Source organism: Cherax quadricarinatus, chromosome 48 (genome assembly GCF_038502225.1).
Source record: "Cherax quadricarinatus isolate ZL_2023a chromosome 48, ASM3850222v1, whole genome shotgun sequence".
NCBI classification, from domain to species: Eukaryota; Metazoa; Arthropoda; class Malacostraca; order Decapoda; family Parastacidae; genus Cherax; species Cherax quadricarinatus.
Genome location: NC_091339.1, coordinates 15,731,352 through 15,745,622, shown reverse-complemented (window position 1 = coordinate 15,745,622; position 14,271 = coordinate 15,731,352). Strand labels below are relative to the sequence as shown.

The window sequence follows — 14,271 nt, the reverse complement described above, 5'->3', positions numbered from 1 at the left end:
TTTAGTGACTTGTATTTATTCTGGTATAGGTACTGGTTAACCTCTTCAATTACCTGGGTGTGAGTGACCTTCTGGCTGTTTCCTGTGTGTGTAGGCTATGGCGGGAAGCAGCTACAGTCCTCCTGGCAGATAAAGTCACTATCATGGTCACAGATGATGCAGCTCCAGCCATGGAAACTTTCAAGGATTCATCAGTCCCATATCATAACTGGGTGTTTAAGGTTTGTCTTCCTTGTAAGTTACTGTTAACTGGGTGTTTAAGGTTTGTCTTCCTTGTAAGTTACTGTTAACTGGGTGTTTAAGGTTTGTCTTCCTTGTAAGTTACTGTTAACTGGGTGTTTAAGGTTTGTCTTCCTTGTAAGTTACTGTTTAATTGCACTGTGTGTATGGAGATCTATTTGTATATATATGTACAGCCGATGGAGAAAAATTTAAGGACTGATGCTATTTGACAGTGTTCCCAGTCATTCCATATTCATTTATTTTCAGTTTTCTTAATTTTGGTTAAATGTATATTTTTGTTGGTTAAGATAACCTAACCCAACTTCTAATGTGGTCATCACCCAATTGTCATGTCAATAACCTTAATGATAACAGTTCTTTATCCAACTGTCAGATAAATTAACACTTAACAAAATAAAAACACAAGATTAGTACTGCAGTATATATTGATCTACCGCTGATGCTTATTTTTGGCTGACTAGAGAATTTACAAGGCAAGAAGCTCATATAAAAGGGCAGATGCAGAAACAAGTGAATTCATGGTGATAGTAAAATCAGGTTTCCACTAGCCTTGTGATGTTCTGAAACTGGGTTGTGAATTAGCCAGAATCACAGTGAAACAAATAATATTGATTTTCTATGCTAATATTAATCCCAGAATGACCAGAGATGTAGAGTGTTATAAATTAGAAATAACAAATAAAATGAATCTGATTGAGAAGCATATCCCACAGGAGGTAACATTTAAGAGACCTAATAAGTGTGGATAAAAGACAGATAAAAGATACATTACATCTAGAGACATTAAATTCAAAGCACAAATAATGTTGAATTTTTAGTTGTAGATATTCCCCCTTCCCTCCCTCCTTCCCTCCCTCCCTCCCCCTCCCCCCAAAAATATGTAAAATTAGACTTGTACATCAACCATTTTACAGCCTCTGCCCTTCATGGAAGGGCATAGGTTGTAAGAAATTAGATTGCCCCATCTTTTTCTTGAAGCAAACCTAAATACACCACCTCTTCCTGTTCTTTCTGGCTAATAGCAAGGACACCCCAGTCTTTAACATTTGCTGTAGCTTAAAGCTTCTGATTTGATTTAGAATGTACAAGTGAACTTTGCCTTGTGAGACCAACACTAGTGCTGATGCCACTGCCAATACTTCCAGTGCTGCTAATGCCCCTGTTGCTCCCAGCACTGACGCTGCCACTGCTGACTTTGCCACCACTGACACTTCCACTGCTGACTTTGCTACCACTGACACTGATCCTATTCTTGTCATACTAAGCTTTTTCTTATGGTGCTGTTTTAATGTAAATAAACCCTCTTCCTCCACTCTGCTACATCATCTGTGATTACCCCCACCTCACTCCATTCTGCCATTGTCCTCTTTTCAGCACTTCCACTGCTTTCTCTCTACTGTCTTTTTGCATTTGCCAAGTGATTCTGTATGACCCTTATGTGTTTAGCACTTCCCAGTGAATATAATACAGTGCTGTATTGTAATAAAAATCCTCGGTTGCATGTGAATTTATCTTATGCTTCATTAAGGCACAAGAGGTTCAACACTGCCTCTTTTCTTGCTCCTTACACATGTCTCACTCTTACCAGTGTCACTAGTAGGAACTACATGGGTTAGTTTACTACTGTGGGAAGACATGTAAGTGCAATCATGCTATGGGATTGAGTGTAGAGCAAATTGGTTGATTAAATCTAAAGTCAGAGTAAAAATATAATACAAAAAGTCGAAGATTTGAGTGTCATGCAGTTAAAAACTTGGCTAAGAATTGCATGGGGCAGTTGTAGTTCACTAGAATGTCAGCAAGTGGAGGGGTAAGGTAAACTAGAGTGGAGAGTGTTGCAACTACTCACTTTCAGCATGGAATTGCACATTGACAGAGCTGTTGCCAGGCAGTGGGTGAGGTAGATATCAAGTCCTTTAACAAGAAAGTTCAGAACAGAAAAAGCTTACTAGGAACCAAGTCAGAACATGGAAATCTCGAGTTACTAGCGAGTGTGTTGCAACCAATCACTTAATATACAAAAAAGCTTCATGCATTCTGTCACTAATCAGTACAACTCAGTACAACCAAAACTTAATCAGATTTAGTCACACAAGCTAGGGTTACATCAGTTCACAAAAACAGGGATCTAATAGAAATAAATAAACACTGTTCTGTAGTAATTCCTCCAAATTCCCTGTATATTATTTTGTGAATTTTGGCAATTTGTTGTTTTTCTAGAGTGTTTCCCACAAAAAAAAGCTGGTTTTTGCATGGAAGAGCAGTCTGAAGAAATAAAAATTTATCTAATGTACAGTACAATGTTTTTGTTTCCCAGCTTAATTTCAAGTAAAAATATTCCACAAAGGAACATTTGAGCGTTGTTAATGTGGCCATGTCTGCAGATCACAGCCCTTCAATGTTTATTGTATACTTGAGTCTGCATGAACAGTGGACCCCTGGTTTTCATCCTTAATCCTTTCCAGAAGGTTGGTCAAAATCTAAAATGGACGAAAACTGAAGTAATGTTTCCCATAAGAAATAATGTAAATCCAATTAATCCATTCCAGACACCCAGAAATATTAACAAAAAATAAATTAAGTTAGTAATAGAACTAGGCATTAAAAAACACAATACAAAGTAAAATACATACATAGTACATTCATTACTTACCTTAAAATATTTGTAGTCATAATGTAGGGCAAGAGGTGAGTAGTATTTATTTGTAGGAAGTCGGTGTAGGTAGCCTGGGCTTCACCTACCGACTACCTACACTGCGGCCCAAAGCCATATTATTACCATCAGCATACCATGTTCACTGAGTTTAATCGTTTCTAACAATCACCTTTAGATACCATCACAAACAAAGGGAGAAGTAACGAATAATTCACTCCGAGAATTGTAATCAAAAGCATTGTGTATTAAGGGCGGTGACTGGGTCAACGCAGATTCATACACGTTTTCTCTAATGCTGGACTAGAGAAAATGTAATGTTTTCCCTCCACCAACTACTACCCCTCCTATGTAGTGTGTTTTTTATATAATTTTGAAGAAAATATCATAGACGGATTAATGAAAATGTCTATATTAACATAAAATAAGACATTTAATGTGCCCAAGACTGATTTAAACATACATAGCATATAAACATTGCATATAATATAAACATTACATAGCATATAAACATTGCATGTTTATATGCTATGTAATGGGTTATATAATTTTGAAGAAAATATCATAGATGGATTAATGAAAATGTCTATATTAACATAAAGTAAGACATTTAATGTGTCCATGAGTGATTATTATTACGTATTAGTATTATTACTATGGCTTTAAGACTAGAGGGACACTCTTAGTGAACGAGTAACAAAGGCATGTTTATATGCTATGTAACGTATTTCTTATATAATTTTGAAGAAAATATCCTAGGTGGACCCCCGCCTTACGATATTAATCTGTTCCTGAGAGCTCATCGTAAGCCGAAATTATCGTTAGCCGAATTAATTTTCCCCATAAGAAATAATGGAAATCAAATTAATCCGTTCCTGACACCCCAAAGTATGAAAAAAAAAAATTTTACCACATGAAATATTAATTTTAATACACACAAACTGAAGAAGACATGCACAATTACATGACACTTACCTTTATTGAAGATCTGGTGATGATTGATGGGATGAGAGGAGGGGAGAGTGTGGAAGTTATTGTTTAGAAGGGGAATCCCCTTCCATTAGGACTTGAGGTAGCAAATCCTTTTCCGGGGTTACTTCCCTTCTTCTTTTAATGCCACTAGGACCAGCTTGAGAGTCACTGGACCTCTGTCGCACAACAAATCTGTCCATAGAGCTCTGTACCTCCTGTTCCTTTAAGACTTTCCTAAAATGGGCCATAACATTGTCATTGTACAGGTTGCCAACACGGCTTGCAGTAGCTATGTCAGGGTGATTTTCATCCATAAAGGTTTGCAGTTCAACCCACTTTGCACACATTTCCTTAATCTTTTTTTTCAATTCCATACTAATTCTTGCTCTTTTTAGCACAAGGATGGCACTAGAAGCTTTCTTGGGGTCCATGGTGACTTATTTTGCAGTTACAAGTACTAAATTATAGGGGGATAAGTCTGTTGAGTGTACCTGGTAAAGTGTATGGTAGAGTTATAATTGAAAGAATTAAGAGTAAGACGGAGAATAGGATAGCAGATGAACAAGGAGGCTTTAGGAAAGGTAGGGGGTGTGTGGACCAGGTGTTTACAGTGAAACATATAAGTGAACAGTATTTAGATAAGGCTAAAGAGGTCTTTGTGGCATTTATGGATTTGGAAAAGGCGTATGACAGGGTGGATAGGGGGGCAATGTGGCAGATGTTGCAAGTGTATGGTGTAGGAGGTAGGTTACTGAAAGCAGTGAAGAGTTTTTACGAGGATAGTGAGGCTCAAGTTAGAGTATGTAGGAAAGAGGGAAATTTTTTCCCAGTAAAAGTAGGCCTTAGACAAGGATGTGTGATGTCACCGTGGTTGTTTAATATATTTATAGATGGGGTTGTAAGAGAAGTAAATGCGAGGGTCTTGGCAAGAGGCGTGGAGTTAAAAGATAAAGAATCACACACAAAGTGGGAGTTGTCACAGCTGTTCTTTGCTGATGATACTGTGCTCTTGGGAGATTCTGAAGAGAAGCTGCAGAGATTGGTGGATGAATTTGGTAGGGTGTGCAAAAGAAGAAAATTAAAGGTGAATACAGGAAAGAGTAAAGTTATGAGGATAACAAAAAGATTAGGTGATGAAAGATTGAATATCAGATTGGAGGGAGAGAGTATGGAGGAGGTGAACGTATTCAGATATTTGGGAGTGGACGTGTCAGCGGATGGGTCTATGAAAGATGAGGTGAATCATAGAATTGATGAGGGAAAAAGAGTGAGTGGTGCACTTAGGAGTCTGTGGAGACAAAGAACTTTGTCCTTGGAGGCAAAGAGGGGAATGTATGAGAGTATAGTTTTACCAACGCTCTTATATGGGTGTGAAGTGTGGGTGATGAATGTTGCAGCGAGGAGAAGGCTGGAGGCAGTGGAGATGTCATGTCTGAGGGCGATGTGTGGTGTGAATATAATGCAGAGAATTCGTAGTTTGGAAGTTAGGAGGAGGTGCGGGATTACCAAAACTGTTGTCCAGAGGGCTGAGGAAGGGTTGTTGAGGTGGTTCGGACATGTAGAGAGAATGGAGCGAAACAGAATGACTTCAAGAGTGTATCAGTCTGTTGTGGAAGGAAGGCGGGGTAGGGGTCGGCCTAGGAAGGGTTGGAGGGAGGGGGTAAAGGAGGTTTTGTGTGCGAGGGGCTTGGACTTCCAGCAGGCATGCGTGAGCGTGTTTGATAGGAGTGAATGGAGACAAATGGTTTTTAATACTTGACGTGCTGTTGGAGTGTGAGCAAGGTAACATTTATGAAGGGATTCAGGGAAACCGGCAGGCCGGACTTGAGTCCTGGAGATGGGAAGTACAGTGCCTGCACTCTGAAGGAGGGGTGTTAATGTTGCAGTTTAAAAACTGTAGTGTAAAGCACCCTTCTGGCAAGACAGTGATGGAGTGAATGATGGTGAAAGTTTTTCTTTTTCGGGCCACCCTGCCTTGGTGGGAATCGGCCAGTGTGATAAAAAAAAAAAAAAAAAAAATATATATATATGCATATATAGAAGAAAATTAAAGGTGAATACAGGAAAGAGTAAGGTTATGAGGATAACAAAAAGATTAGGTGATGAAAGATTGAATATCAGATTGGAGGGAGAGAGTATGGAGGAGGTGAGCGTATTCAGATATTTGGGAGTGGACGTGTCAGCGGATGGGTCTATGAAAGATGAGGTGAATCATAGAATTGATGAGGGAAAAAGAGTGAGTGGTGCACTTAGGAGTCTGTGGAGACAAAGAACTTTGTCCTTGGAGGCAAAGAGGGGAATGTATAAGAGTATAGTTTTACCAACGCTCTTATATGGGTGTGAAGCGTGGGTGATGAATGTTGCAGCGAGGAGAAGGCTGGAGGCAGTGGAGATGTCATGTCTGAGGGCAATGTGTGGTGTGAATATAATGCAGAGAATTCGTAGTTTGGAAGTTAGGAGGAGGTGCGGGATTACCAAAACTGTTGTCCAGAGGGCTGAGGAAGGGTTGTTGATGTGGTTCGGACATGTAGAGAGAATGGAGCGAAACAGAATGACTTCAAGAGTGTATCAGTCTGTAGTGGAAGGAAGGCGGGGTAGGGGTCGGCCTAGGAAGGGTTGGAGGGAGGGGGTAAAGGAGGTTTTGTGTGCGAGGGGCTTGGACTTCCAGCAGGCATGCGTGAGCGTGTTTGATAGGAGTGAATGGAGACAAATGGTTTTTAATACTTGACGTGCTGTTGGAGTGTGAGCAAAGTAACATTTATGAAGGGATTCAGGGAAACCGGCAGGCCGGACTTGAGTCCTGGAGATGGGAAGTACAGTGCCTGCACTCTGAAGGAGGGGTGTTAATGTTGCAGTTTAAAAACTGTAGTGTAAAGCACCCTTCTGGCAAGACAGTGATGGAGCGAATGATGGTGAAAGTTTTTCTTTTTCGGGCCACCCTGCCTTGGTGGGAATCGGCCAGTGTGATAATAAAAAATAAATAAAAAAGTACTAAAAACACTGGGATAATGTGAAATGCACCGAATGTATGTGTAGATGCGACCGCACTGGCTGGCTTGTAAACACTGGCACTGAGGCCACACGTGGGATGCGTCCTGGATGAATCATGTAAGGCGAGGCAAAATTTTTGCGTTCAAATGCTTCATATGGCGGATTTAAAGTAATGCGATGCGTTCGTAAGGCGGGGGTCCACTGTATTAAACATTTAATGTACCCAAGAGTGAGTCCTGATTGTATGAGTGGCCCAGGCGGATGCGTCTGATATGGACGATTTCCGAGCGGATGATCGAAACCCGGGGTAAAATTTCGCCAAAAAAAAGTGGTCAAAATCCGAATTGTGCAATTTCAGCACAGGACGAAATCCGGGGGTCCACTGTACTGATTCTTTCCTGTTGCAAAGACATTGAATCTCCTTCCACTACAAATGTAATTATCCCTTCATTCACAAATACAGTACAGTGGAACCCCTGTACTCGAACAGCTCCCTACTTGAACAATTCAGTATTCGAACACTTTGTTCTGTAAAAAAAATCGCTTGGTAGTTGACTGCTCAGCACTCGATCAAACAAACACGACCTGCCAGAACTTCACTGTGAACTATTTCAGGTTTCTTCGCATTTTTTTTTTATTGTATAAATAAGTCACCATGGGGCCTAAGAAGATTAGTGATAACAGCCAACAAAAAAGAAAGCTGGTTGGGAAAAATTTGTTTGGTACTCAAACAGATCGGCACTTGAACAGCCTTCTGGAATGAATTAAGTTCGAGTACCGAGGTTCCACTGTAGTAAATTTTTATTATGGTAATGCTAAAGCATTATCATGGCTCCTAACAGTGAGGTTGTCATGTTAATATTAAATAAGAAAGTGCTAGGAGTGAGCATGCAACTGCTGTTGACAACTATTATGATGTAAATGAATCCCCAGTGTGATGCATCAGAAAATTTGAGTGGGAGATTCAGGAAGGTGTGGTGGCAGGGGCAGAAGGTGCTAAGGTGGCATCTTTCATGCTGGTTCCTAACAGAATTGAGATGGAGAAAGGGCTAAATTTGTGGATTGAGGAAATGCTCCAAAGTGGAGTTTCTTTGGAAATTAGCCTGTTACTTACAAGTCATGTTATTCTTTGGTGGCTTGGTAAGCCAGAATGGTGAAAACTGTTATGGTAGTGTTAGTAAGGGTTGTTTTTGAGGAATTTACATACAGGTTTGAAATAAAAAATGTTCATCTAATTGATTAGTCAGAATCTGCAGATCATCAGACAGGCCAGGCCAGTACAGTGGACCCTCGACCAACGATATTAATCCATTCCTGAGGGCTCATTGTTAGTCAAAATTATCGTTAGTCGAGTTAATTTTCCCCATAAGAAATAACCAAAATCAAATTAATTCGTGCAAGACACTCAAAAGTATGAAAAAAAAAATTTACGACATGAAATATTAAGTTTAATGCAATAGAATAATTACAGTAACAACAATAACAATAGATTAATAACAATAGAATAATTGACACTTACCTTTAACCCTTTGACTGTTTACGCCGTATATATACGTTTTACGCGCCACTGTTTCTGACGTATTAATACGCGTAAATTCTAGCGGCTTCAAATCAAGCAGGAGAAAGCTGGTAGGCCCACATGTGAGAGAATGGGTCTGTGTGGTCAGTGTGCACCACACAAAAAAAATCCTGCAGCACGCAGTGTGTAATGAGAAAAAAAAAACTCTGACCGTTTTTTTTTTTGGATTAAAATGGTTCGGACATGTAGAGAGAATGGAGCGAAACAGAATGACTTCAAGAGTGTATCAGTCTGTTGTGGAAGGAAGGCGGGGTAGGGGTCGGCCTAGGAAGGGTTGGAGGGAGGGGGTAAAGGAGGTTTTGTGTGCGAGGGGCTTGGACTTCCAGCAGGCATGCGTGAGCGTGTTTGATAGGAGTGAATGGAGACAAATGGTTTTTAATACTTGACGTGCTGTTGGAGTGTGAGCAAAGTAACATTTATGAAGGGATTCAGGGAAACCGGCAGGCCGGACTTGAGTCCTGGAGATGGGAAGTACAGTGCCTGCACTCTGAAGGAGGGGTGTTAATGTTGCAGTTTAAAAACTGTAGTGTAAAGCACCCTTCTGGCAAGACAGTGATGGAGTGAATGATGGTGAAAGTTTTTCTTTTTCGGGCCACCCTGCCTTGGTGGGAATCGGCCAGTGTGATAATAAAAAAATAAAAAATAAAATGCCAACTTTGAGGTGTATTTTCGTATAGTAATTATCGTTGTATTCTCGTTTTCATGGTCTCAAGTGATAAAATGGAAAACATATTACAGAAATAGAGATGATTTTGATTACTTTCAATATGAGAACGACCTTGAAATTGAGCTCAAAGTAGCAGAAATGTTCGATTTTTACCAATGTTCAGGCATAAGCAAATCACAACACAAGTCCAATACACGTCAACTGGGGAGTCTAATATTCTTTCACTAGTGCGCTTATATTATTTATACCATTTTTACAATAATGCAGTAGTCTGCATACCAGTAAATTTTGTATTTTTTTGTATGAATAAAAAATCAAAATAGAAAGCAATAGTGATATAAGAGGGGCCCAGAGATGTGACTAATGAACAGAGGAAATGTTATTTTAGTGCCAAGAATGTCTACATTGTTTATTCGGGACCCTGTTTTGAAATTGGCATCTTTTTTAATTTGTGTGAAATTGGCCAAATTGCCAATTTCTGACCACTTAATTGGATAGTTCAAATCGGTAAATGGGCGGTTTCTTGCACTCAACTGATAGATAAAATGGAGTTCTAAAGAAATAGCTATGAGTTTGGTTGACTGGAACAATGGAATTGGCTGTAAACAGGGCTCAAAGTCGGCGAAATTGCCGATACGTATATGTCGCCGAGACCGCTAACTTCGTGGGAGCGTAATTTCGTGAGTTTTCGACCAAATTTCATACTTTTGGTGTCATTACCATCAGGAAAAGATTCTCTATCATTTCATAAGAATTTTTTTTTTTTTTTTTTTTTTTTTTTTTTTTTTTTTTTTTTTTTTTTTTTCAAAAATTTATCGACATAGAATGACAGTTTCGGAAAGGGGCCGGCAACAGTCAAAGGGTTAATGAAGATCTGGTGATGATTGATGGGATGGGAGGATGGGGAGAATGTGGATGGTGTAGGTGAGTAATGTAGGCCCTGCTTGGCATTTTCTTCCAAAACAGGCATGTTTCGTCACAATTAAACACTTGTTCAGGTTTCAATTCTTCACTGTCTATGTACTCCTTGAATTCCTGCACATATTTTTCAGCTGCTTTTTGGTCCGAACTGGCAGCCTCACCATGCCTTATCACACTATGTATGCCACTACGATTCTTAAATCTCTCAAACCAACCTTTGCTGGCCTTAAATTCACTCACATCATCACTAGTTGCAGGCATTTTTCTAATTAAATCGTCATGCAACTTCCTAGCCTTTTCACACATGATCGCTTGAGAGATGCTATCTCCTGCTTTCTGTTTTTCGTTTATCCACACCAATAACAGTTTCTCAACATCTTCTATCACTTGCGATCTCAGTTTCGAAAACGTAGTTGCACCTTTGGAAAAAACAGCTTCCTTGATTGCCGTTTTCTTGGCCACAATAGTAGCGATGGTTGAGTGGGGTTTTGTGTACAACCTGGCCAGCTCTGACACACACACTCCACTTTCATACTTAACAATGATCTCTTTCTTCATATCCATAGTAATTCTCACCCTTTTTGCTGTAGGGTTGGCACTAGAAGCTTTCTTGGGGCCCATGGTGACTTATTTTGCAGGTGCAATCACTAAAAATGCTGTGATAATATGAAATGTTCCAATTGTATGTTTGGATTGGGCCATGGTGGCTGGCTGGCTTGTAAACACTGGCCGCAAGTGGACGTGTCTCGGACGGAATGAATCTCGTTGGTCGAGTTTTTTAGCCCTAGTCGAGGCAAAATTTTTGCGTTAAAATGTATCGCTAGTCGGATTTAACGTTAGATGATGCCAGCGTTGGTCGAGGGTCCACTGTATTATCCTGGTATAGTATTTTCAAGGTCATCATGGAAAACAGACATGTCGGACAACTGTTATGCTCACAGACCCTTTTAGGCAGAGGAGATATCAGAACTGAAAAATGTACAGAGGCCATTAATTACCAACAAAAAATTTATAAAAATGTAGACTGCTGAGAATGCTTCAAAGCACTGGGATTGTTTTCCAAGGGAGATATCTAATAAGATACATGGAAAATACTTGAGGATTGAGCCCCATTTAGTGCACTTTTTTTTTTTTTTTTGAGACACTGGCCATTTCCCACCAAGGCAGGATAACCTGAAAAATAAGATATACTTTCATCATCACTCACTTTATCACTGTCCTACCAGAGATGTGCAGATACTACAGTTTAAAAAGTGCAACATATATCCATCTCTCTTTCAGAGTACAGGCACTGTACTTCCCACCTCCACCAAAACTCAAGTCCAGCTAACCAGTTTCCCTGAATCCCTTTATAAATGTTACCTTGCTCACTCTCCAACAGTACGTCAAGTTATAAAAGCCATTTGCCTCCACTCGCACCTATCTGACATGCTCACACATGCTTGCTGGAAGTCTAAGCCCTTCAACCCAAGACTTTTTAATCAGTTACTAGCAGAAATCTGAAATATTGCCAGAAAGAAGCAAGAAATTTTCAAGAGGAAACTAACCACTACCTCCTTGAAAGTCTTGATCAGCCAGGTTGTGATAACTATGTGGGCCTGTGAGCCTTTAGCACAAGGTTGACCAGGCAGTCAGCAAGGATGCTTGACCTGTGGCCAGTCTGTGATGGTAGAGGAAACCTTGATACTGTCACAAGTATGTCACAGGCAAGTGTTTAATGCTGACAAGACCACCACCATCTACTGGAAAAGGATGCCTAAGCAAACAGTCCCCATCAGACATAAAAAATCCTCTCTTCAAGGAGACCATATGAAGAACCCAATGTTAATGTGTCATTTTTAGTACCTTCAAGAACTAAAAGGCAAAAATACAGTGTATACTGGTGTATTGAAGGACATGTACAGAGGCCTGGATAAAAACAAAAGTGCTTAATGACTTGTTTCACAGCTGCTTTCTCTGTGTAATGGAGAAATATTTTCTGTAAAAAAAAATTTTTTTATTGAAGTCCCTCCTCCCGGAGGGACAGTAGGAATAATGTCAGAGTCGAGTTCAAGCCTGCAAGAGTTATATACATGTATATATATTTCTGCTCATAGATGAAGAGATTATCAGTGCCCTCAAAAAGCACTACACAACCCTTAAAGGAGATGCTGTGATGCTGAAGGGCTCTTAGTCCAAGAAATTGGCATTTCCCTCTGCCTTGTATCAATTTTGATTACCTCCCATTCCTCAGGTGCTCTGTGATCCCTACAACTTTAGCACTTCCTCATGACTACAGTATAATAATAACAATCATTGGAAGTTACTACACATGCATTGTGCACATGATTCATAAAAGGAGAACACTCAGTGTGGAAGAGTGATGAGAAAGCTTCAGTATTGCAGATGCATCATCAATTTAAGCATTTTTAGTATTATTTTAGTATTTTTTGTAGTTAACCATACATAGAATTTTAAACCCATGTCAAATATGTATCAAATATTTAAAAAAAATGGCAAATGATGTCATAATAAAAATGTGGCACACACTGCACCTCACTAGAAAGTAATCACTATTCATTTTGCATGTTTCTTAAGCTACAAAAAAACATTTGATCCAATTTATTACAGCACCTTAAATCGTTGGGATCAGAGGCCAAGCACTTTCCTTCATAAAAATCCTTCATCTATAATAGATACTATACCAATACTTGACCAAGAATCTGCATTTCTTGGTAAACCAGCTTTTATTTACACTCCATCAGTGATATGAATATATTTTGATACTGCTACTATTATTATACAGCCTCTCCTCACTTAGTGACCTTCTCGTTTACTGACAACTCGGACTTACAACGGGCTCTCTGACCAGTATGCATACCTAAATAATGTATATTAGAGCTGATTTCCTCTGTTTCGTTTATTACAATATACAGTACACTACTGCATAAATATTTAAAAATATACTAAAACGGTTACAAATGGTGCAAAGGTAACATTAAAACAGTGTCACAGATGGTTGACACAAACCCACTACCAATATAGTATGCTCCTCACTTAGTGACAAATTCATTTATCGACATGGTATCAGGAATGGAACTCCGTCGTTAAGTGAGGAGAGGCTGTACTTTGTATGCAGAGCTAATCCTGTGTGGATCATCCGGTACAAGTGCAAGTGCAAGACATGCTCAGGCTAACTGCACTTACCTATTTCTCTTGATGTTACTATATAAATTTTTATAGACTTGACCCATCATTTCTTGCCATACCATTTGTTGTTTTTAAATGGATTTTAATTTCAGATTTGGATTATGTTTATTTTTGCCTGATATTTAATGTTCTTGCTCATAAAATGTTGAGAATTTCTATAAAAATTGTTTTTATTTTAGTGTTTTGTTTCAGTATATAGCCATTCATCCTTCCATTGCAGGAGGTGAACCTGTCCATATGTGGGGTATGGGGGGATTGGTGGTTGGGTAAGGGAAGTGAGGTACGCTCCCTCAGCCTGCATAGTACTGGCATGAGTCAAGCAGATTTTGTTGGTCTTCTAGCATCATGTACAGACCTTCGTGTTCTCAACATTAATGGCTCCAGAAGTCTCTTTAGGGAGGGTTAGTTGATATATTTTTTTATGCCATTCTTAATCTTCTCTTGGTATATCCATTGACCTATCAAATAATTTTTGTCCTAGTTCTGAACACCAAAGTTCTTCTCTAGTTACTCCTTAAGCAGAAAGACATTCTGTATAACATTTATACTAAAAATTTCACTACCGAAAATTGATGCCTTAATTAAATGATGCAGATGTTTCCCTTTCATGTATCTAAGAGCACATGGAGGAAGCACGCACCACACTTTCTTTAGGACTTCACTGCTTTTACTGTCTTATTGTTATTACCTCTCCTGCACTTACAAGCCATAGGATGATTTAGCTGTGTTTCTGCTACAAGCTGCTTGACAGGATTATTTTAGTTCTGTATAGTTGTTAAAGTACTGTGTTGTAAAATTATTAGTATTTTAATTGCTGTAAGAAAGAATGCAGTATTTATTAACGGTTTTGTATATGCTAAAATATCCGGCAGGCCGGACTTGAGTCCTGGAGATGGGAAGTACAGTGTCTGCACTCTGAAGAAAGGGTGTTAATGTTGCAGTTTTATAAGTGTAGTGTAAAGCACCCCTCTGGCAAGACAGTGATGGAGTGAATGATGATGAAAGTTTTTCTTTTTCAGGCCACCCTGCCTTGGTGGGAATCGGCCGATGTGTTAA

The 14,271-nt window shown here is 39.4% G+C and overlaps 1 protein-coding gene across 3 annotated transcripts in view; it reads left to right on the top strand.

Moving 5' to 3' along the window:
- The window catches only part of LOC128696128 (F-box/LRR-repeat protein 2), a 78,569-nt gene that overhangs the window by 4,323 nt on the left and 59,975 nt on the right, over positions 1-14,271 (top strand). The window contains exons 2-3 of one of the 3 annotated variants that reach the window (XM_053787217.2): positions 30-221; positions 13,436-13,616. In XM_053787217.2, the coding sequence (XP_053643192.1) occupies positions 30-221; positions 13,436-13,616 (373 nt within the window). Of the gene's footprint in view, positions 1-29; positions 222-13,435; positions 13,617-14,271 lie in introns of those variants that run through there. The other 2 variants (XM_053787216.2, XM_053787220.2) reach the window with 2 other exon arrangements.